Raw genomic sequence first — 6,705 nt, forward strand, 5'->3', positions numbered from 1 at the left:
TGACTTGATTGACTTGCAGTTTTCATCAAGCCTCAATCAAGTGCTTGTTTGCAGCTTGATTGTTGACAAGTCTGTGGGCGCGTCCCGGACGAGTTCGGAACGCGGTGTCTAAGCGAGCCTATAACGGAGACGTCCACGTATGCAGAGGCCTACCTAGTTCCCCGGCTCCTAACCGGCTGCGTCGGAAGCTTGCAAGTAGGAGTAGGGGTGACACCCAATGCACCTAGAGTCTTCTTCAAGGGGTCTGCTGCGATGCAGCCGTAATGCAGCCAAGCAACTGCCCCCTGATCTAGCCACCCCACGGTAGTCTCCACCCTGTGCCTTGATGCAGGCTGTGTCAATAGCCACCTCGTAGTTCATTCCACAAAGGTAGCTAGGTTACTCAACAGGACGTAAAGTCTATCCCTGTATGACGATGATCCCTATGTGCAGAAATAACCCGTTAAGTCGCTTTCGGCACGCAAGGTTTTTCGGCACAGGGATAGATGTTACTCTCGAGTCTTCCCCTATGGAACCAAGCCTGGCTAATTCGTCATGGCTTTTGATTGCTGATCGCAGAATCAGTGCCGTGTACAGGGATCTCATTTGTGCGGATTGTGCGGATGTAACTCGACCCCTCTACGTAGATCTTTCATTGCAATGCGTGTCTAAGGGCAGTATTCTTAAAGCTGACCAAGCTCGAAGCAATACGCAATGTAAAACCAAAAGATGAGGCACTTGTTCGACTTTTGTTCACTGATAGTGCAGCCTTTTTAGACTGGTTATCGTTATGAGCTCCCAAGCAGATACTTCTCGTCCAAAGCTCACACGCAGGAGAGGCGCATGTAAAGAATGTCGCTCAAAGAAGATCCGATGTGCGCTATACTGCCTCAAATTTAGGAAACATATGCTAATACTGTTGGAACAGGTGATGGGGCTAGTCCGTGTCACAGCTGTGAAGTAAAAAAACCATCATACATTATCATGGAAACCTGACCTTTACTTAGAAGGCCTTGACTCCTTGTATATACCTGCATACACGGCGCTCTCAGGGATCGCAAGGAGGCTCAATTAATTCGAATTCGCCTAGTTACAGCGACACCTTCCAGAACGTTACTTCGCCCTTACCCACAATGAAGGGCCTAGTGACGCCAGCTTCTCTAGACTTGTTCGACTTTGTTTATGAGAATCCCATACAGCAAATGAGGAGTCCCGGACTTAATCGTGAAGATGATCTATCACGAGTAGTTGCGCAGGGGACACCTCGTTATTTCGATGCTAGCCTCTTTGGTGAATCGCATCTAGCCACTGGATCTGGAAAAGGTGCGTTTTTATTTGAAACTCTTGTCTTTCGATTTCGTTTCAGCAACTATACTTCTATCTGCTGATCGGGTTATACTTTACCATTGATTTCCTGTTGGCGAGCTAACACTTACATAGGACCAGGCAGTTGCATGCAGAACAGTATTTTAACGAGGCAGATATTACAGTCGGCTCCTGGAAGTAGCGACAATCCAAGTGCCTTCGAGAATAGCTTGAACCTAGCTGCTCGTCGAAATAGTGAAGTTGATTCACACAATGTAACAAGGAATGCTTCGCAACAGGGCCCACTCCCCTTTTCCCTTCCAGCTCTGGGTTGGCAAGTCTTTCTAGAACCTCTACAGGTCAGTACTTCTTTTCTGCATACAAATCCATAGTAATACAAATCCAGGAAGAAGACTACTCCAGTTTCTAGAGTATGCGACATAACAGCTGCTATCCACGCGTCAAAACTAGGGAGCTCTACGAAGCAAGCTGCGATGAGAGCGATTAAGACTCTACTTTCGTCTGACTGTCAATTATGTCTCCCTTCTTTCTGGAAAAGTGGTGTTGATGGGAAACAACCCTCATCCCTGGACATGGTGAGCCCGAAAATAGATGCATGGATTTATAGTAAGTCTATTATCGTATACTAGGGTAGTGTGCTAACTAGACGAAGAAGCTTTTCAAGAACCAGGAGGGTAAGTAAGTTAGTGCACAGTTTATGTCTGCATCTATCTAATCTAAAGCTAGCTTGAACACTTTCATAAAAGCCCAGCATGTTATACAGATACACAGGGCACTTCTCAACCCCCAAAAACGATCGGTCCAGCCTACCGAGTTATACTTGTTACTAGTCACAATTACATGGGGAGCTCTACTCGACACAGAGGTTAACACCCCTGTCAAGGCTGATCTAGCAGATGCTGTTGAAGATATGACAAAACTTTTATTCAGACACGCTGATAGTGTGGATAAGTTCCTGGTAAGGGTTAGCAACAGACACTACGTATGCTTTTACTAAAATCACTTCAGGCGCTTGTTGCTATGGTGAGTACATAATTTATGTGGATAAGATAGGTTTACTAATGCGTTTAGCTTTGTCTTGCTGAAAAGATGAACCAAAAAGAACTACATGCGCTAATTCTAGGGTGTGCTGGAACCGCAAGTTCATTGAAACTCCAAATGAGATCTGTAGTGCATGCCACTTGCCTTAGTGAAGAGCAGGCTGCGCAGGTTGGGCAAGCTATTCGGGTCCTCTATTGTATCGACAAGTCCTATGCGTTGAGGTGGCAAACTCTTCCAGTAAGTATACTGCTGTTAATACATAAGCCTAGGTCTGACCAGACTAATTCAAATAGCTCGTTAGCAAAGAAGCTCTTCCTGTGTTAGATACACAAAACAATCTAACACTTAGAAACGATACCGCGGTATCGGTTGAGCTCTTGCATGCTCGAATGCAATATGCGCATCTTTGTCTGCATATAGCAGAGTTGCGCAAAGCTGTCGACGAGAATATGTCTGGTTCCTTTATAGGAAGAACTAGAGAGCTAGCAAAAGCATTGGATGATTGGCACGAATCAATCGTAGAGAATCCGTTAATGTCGACGTTAGAGGAAAGCACAGCAAGACGCGTTAAGCATCAAGCATTCTGTCTTTACCATGAGGCATTGCTTCACTTAGTGAGCATTTGCTCATTAAACCAGTACAATCCCTTCAATCCGCCGCACCAAGAATGGGAAGCGATCCGTCGGCGATCTATCCGGGAGGTCGTGCTTTCGTGCTCTACGATACCGTCTGATGATCTGCTTCAAGACCAGTAAGCATAGAACAACCTTGTGATTGATTACAGAAGCCCCTGACTATCGATTAGGAATTTCATGTTCATAAGTGTCTTTTCATTCTGCCTGCTTGCTCAGAACTCCTTACTAAATCAGAATACCGAGCTAAGAAGAGAAGATCAAGCGCTGCTTTGTATTGCCAGTGGGTTTTTTGCTCGGATGCGTCTCCTATACCCACAAAGCTTCGTCTTCGAGGAAGTTTCTAGTCTTCTCTCTATAATCAACCACGAATGAATATGGGCAGGCAGCCGAGAAGAGACGCTGCTTTGATTGCTAGCTGGTAAGGTCAAGAGATATAAGATCTACACAGGTTTTGTAACATATTTAGTCAGAAATTGCTTCGTCGTGTTACGTAAGACCAATGATATGACCTACACCCAATTTCATGGCCCCAGTACTTGAGTGTTTCCTGGTTCATCAGCCTTAGACAAATTTATGAAATGCGAGTCAGCACAAACTGACAACTAATAACTTGGACGGCAACCGGATTGCGCAGGTAGGCAAAATTGTAGCGGTGTGAGGAGAGGAGGACTGCGTTGCATTGTATAGCTATGGAGGATCTGCAGCTATATAGGTGTGTGTGATGAGAAAGTGTGGTAGCGATAGCCGTACCCAACTCTCGCCCAAGTCGGTCTTGGCAAGGCCCAAACCGTTACAAAAATACGTCAGCCTACGACGCTTTGTTAGAACAAGGGAAAACCAAAACAATTGGTTCGAAGCCTGCAAACTTAGTGACGTTAGCGACTCGCGCTACTTATCCGTGTCGCGCTGTAGTAGATAGTCTAGGATAGTCTTTAACGTAGTTTGTTGCGGTTTGTGAGGCAAGGGTATTGCGCATGTCACGTGCGTTGTCCTGGCGCTCCTCCCTCCCCTCCATGAGCACCTTCTCCCCTCACCAGCATCAGAGATACGTCATGTAAATAGACCCTGATTATGGCTACATATAAGGTGGCCATGACAGCACAACAACAACAGAACACAATATACTCTGATGACTGCCTCGCGCGGTTACACTTTAATTGACTGCATTGTACTGCAACATAGTTACTCCACGGGCGAGTGTTAGGATCTGTCAAGACCCCACCAAATACCACTCTTCCAATAATACGATCGCGATGAGCCAAGGACTAGAAAGTCTACCGACTTCAAAAGAGCGTCAATTACAGCTTGCACTTCAGGCTATCAAACGCGACGCGAATCTCTGAGTTCCACGCACTGCATCGATCTACAGAGTTGCTGAAAGAACCCTACCGACGAAGCGCTGGAAGGATGTTTCGACGCGATTGTAGGCCCAACTTAAAGAGACTATTAGATACAGAGAAGGATGTGCTTATTAGGCATATTCTTGACCTTAACGTGCGAGAATTTCCCCCCTCGGCTTGCTGCTGTTCAAGATATGGCCAATTCTTTACGAGCGGAGCGCTACTTAGTACCAGTCGGTATCAACTGGGCTGCAACCTTTGTTAAACGTCGCCCTGAGCTCAAAGTCAAGTTCAATCGAAAGTAAGACTATAAGAGAGCCCTCTGCGAAGATCCTGAGGTTACACAACGCTGGTTCCAGTTGGTAGAGAACATTAAGGGCTAAGCATGGTATCCTTGACGACGACACCTACAACTTTGACGAGTCTGGCTTTATGATGGGACAGATATCAGTAGGAGCAGTAGTCACTGGCTCTGAGCGTCGAGGACGGCCGAAGACAGTGCAGCAGGGCAACCGAGAGTGGACTACAGTCATCCAAGGCATCAACGCGACGGGCTGGGCTATCCCAGCCTTTATTATCTTCCAGGGCAAGCACCACCTCTCCGCATGGTATAAAGAGGAGGACCTGCCACAGGATTGGGTTATTAGGGTCTCTGAGAACGGCTGGACAAACAACAAGCTCGGTCTACAGTGGCTAGAGCACTTTGACAGGCATACAAAGGGGAAGACTATTAGTAGTTATCGCCTGCTGGTTCTTGACGGTCATGAGAGCTACAACTCGCTTGATTTCCAGCAGTACTGCAAGGACAAAAAGATTATTACTATCTGTATGTTTCCTCACTCGTCGCACCTCTTGCAACCACTTGATGTGGGTTGTTTTGCGCCGTTAAAGAAGCGGTATGGTCGCCAAGCCGAGGATCTGATGCGCAACCGGATCACCCATATCACTAAACTGGAGTTTCTACCGTGCTTCAAACGCGCCTTTGACGCTACTTTTACAAAGTCTAACATACAAGGAAGCTTTCGGGGCGCTGGCCTAGTCCCCCTTAACCCGGAGGCTGTGATATCGACGATAGATATCCGCCTGCGCACTCCTTCATAACCTCCCGCCGAGGACACCCGCTGGCAGTCGCAAACCCCAAGTAACACCCTAGAATTCGGATCGCAATCAACACTTGTGAAGGAGAGGATTCAGAGACATGTAGATAGTTCGCTAACTTCTATGGTTGAGGCTTTTGAGAAGATCTCAAAGGGCGCAGCGATAGTTGCGCATCAGCTTGTGTTGGCGCAAAGAGAGATTGCTGAGCTTCGAGCAGCTAACGAAGCGGCCACGCGACGTAAATCGCACAAAAAAAGCGGATACAGCAGGAAAGAATCCTTATGGTTAACGAAGGCGTGCGCTTAACGACTCTAAAGGAGTTTGGGGTGCGTAGTGATGGGAAGAAGGCGAAGAAGAGGGCGCGCGTTGAGGTAGGCGAGCCGTCGCAAAGGCGCTGTGGACGCTGCGGAGAGACTGGGCATAACTTGCGCACATGCAAGCAAGATATAGCGGTAGATTGTAAGTAGAATAGCTTACTACGATTTTTATTTGCCGTTCTGTACAGTGCAATACTATCGCGATAAGTCGTGCTTTTGGTGGGGTCTTGTTGGATCCTGCCTGTTGATACGGCTAAGGTATCGGAATCACCTTCGTTGCAACGAGTTGAAATGATTGTGATTGTTCTTGTTCTTCTATGGAGGTGGAGGGAGGTCGGCAGTAAGGCAACAGCTAGAGCTCGGACCACACGGCTTAGTCAGCCGTGTAATCCAAGCTCGTGCATGCAGCTGTCAGATTGATGCGAGGTTTTGCTTCATGATCGAGCCGATGGTGGTTGGGGAAGGACATGAGACCCCCAAACCAGGGCTAGCGCCGGGACTTAGCACTGCCAAGCCCGAGGCGAGGCCACCTCCCACAGACAGAGCCGTAGACAGAGACAGACAATAGACACCTCGATCCCATCCCAAAAAAAATCTGACAAGAAGATACACACGAATACCAATACACAAGATTACCTTGGTTACTGTTATTCACCGTACGATCGTACAAGGCCTTCCAACACAAATTCTATTAAATTTTATTGCGTCGTTAAGGATTACCGGTAATAGTAGAAAACGTTAGGTTAGGTTTGGTGGGGTGGCCGGATGCCTGGTGGCGCACGTTAATATAGATTAGTAATACTATGTAAGGGGCTGCGCTCCAGGGAGCAATCGTGAGGTATACGAGAGGTTGTATTCGATAAGGAGCTATCTAGTTACTCTACTTGCGTGATGTTTATTTACTTGTCGGAAAAGAGTTATGCCGAAGTGTCTGAGCGCACTGTCTGAACGCTGCTCGGACGGTAAGCA

General features: G+C 47.1%; 2 protein-coding genes across 2 annotated transcripts; both read left to right on the forward strand.

The window, feature by feature from the left end:
* Nucleotides 1-1,112: 1,112 nt before the first annotated feature.
* Nucleotides 1,113-2,719, forward strand: PtrM4_078050 (uncharacterized protein; the record flags this gene model as incomplete). The annotated part of the gene is made up of 7 exons (XM_066106307.1): nt 1,113-1,302; nt 1,420-1,643; nt 1,958-1,983; nt 2,032-2,263; nt 2,314-2,328; nt 2,377-2,583; nt 2,696-2,719. 7 exons carry the CDS (start codon nt 1,113-1,115, stop codon nt 2,717-2,719), a joined length of 918 nt encoding a protein of 305 aa, XP_065963245.1.
* Nucleotides 2,720-4,753: 2,034 nt separating this feature from the next.
* PtrM4_078060 (uncharacterized protein) lies at nt 4,754-5,422 on the forward strand (the record flags this gene model as incomplete). The annotated part of the gene is made up of 1 exon (XM_066106308.1): nt 4,754-5,422. The coding sequence occupies one exon, from the start codon at nt 4,754-4,756 to the stop codon at nt 5,420-5,422; it is 669 nt and encodes a 222-aa protein (XP_065963246.1).
* Between the last annotated feature and the right edge of the window lie 1,283 nt (nt 5,423-6,705).

This window comes from Pyrenophora tritici-repentis, chromosome 3 (genome assembly GCF_003171515.1).
Source record: "Pyrenophora tritici-repentis strain M4 chromosome 3, whole genome shotgun sequence".
In the NCBI taxonomy this organism is placed as follows: domain Eukaryota; kingdom Fungi; phylum Ascomycota; class Dothideomycetes; order Pleosporales; family Pleosporaceae; genus Pyrenophora; species Pyrenophora tritici-repentis.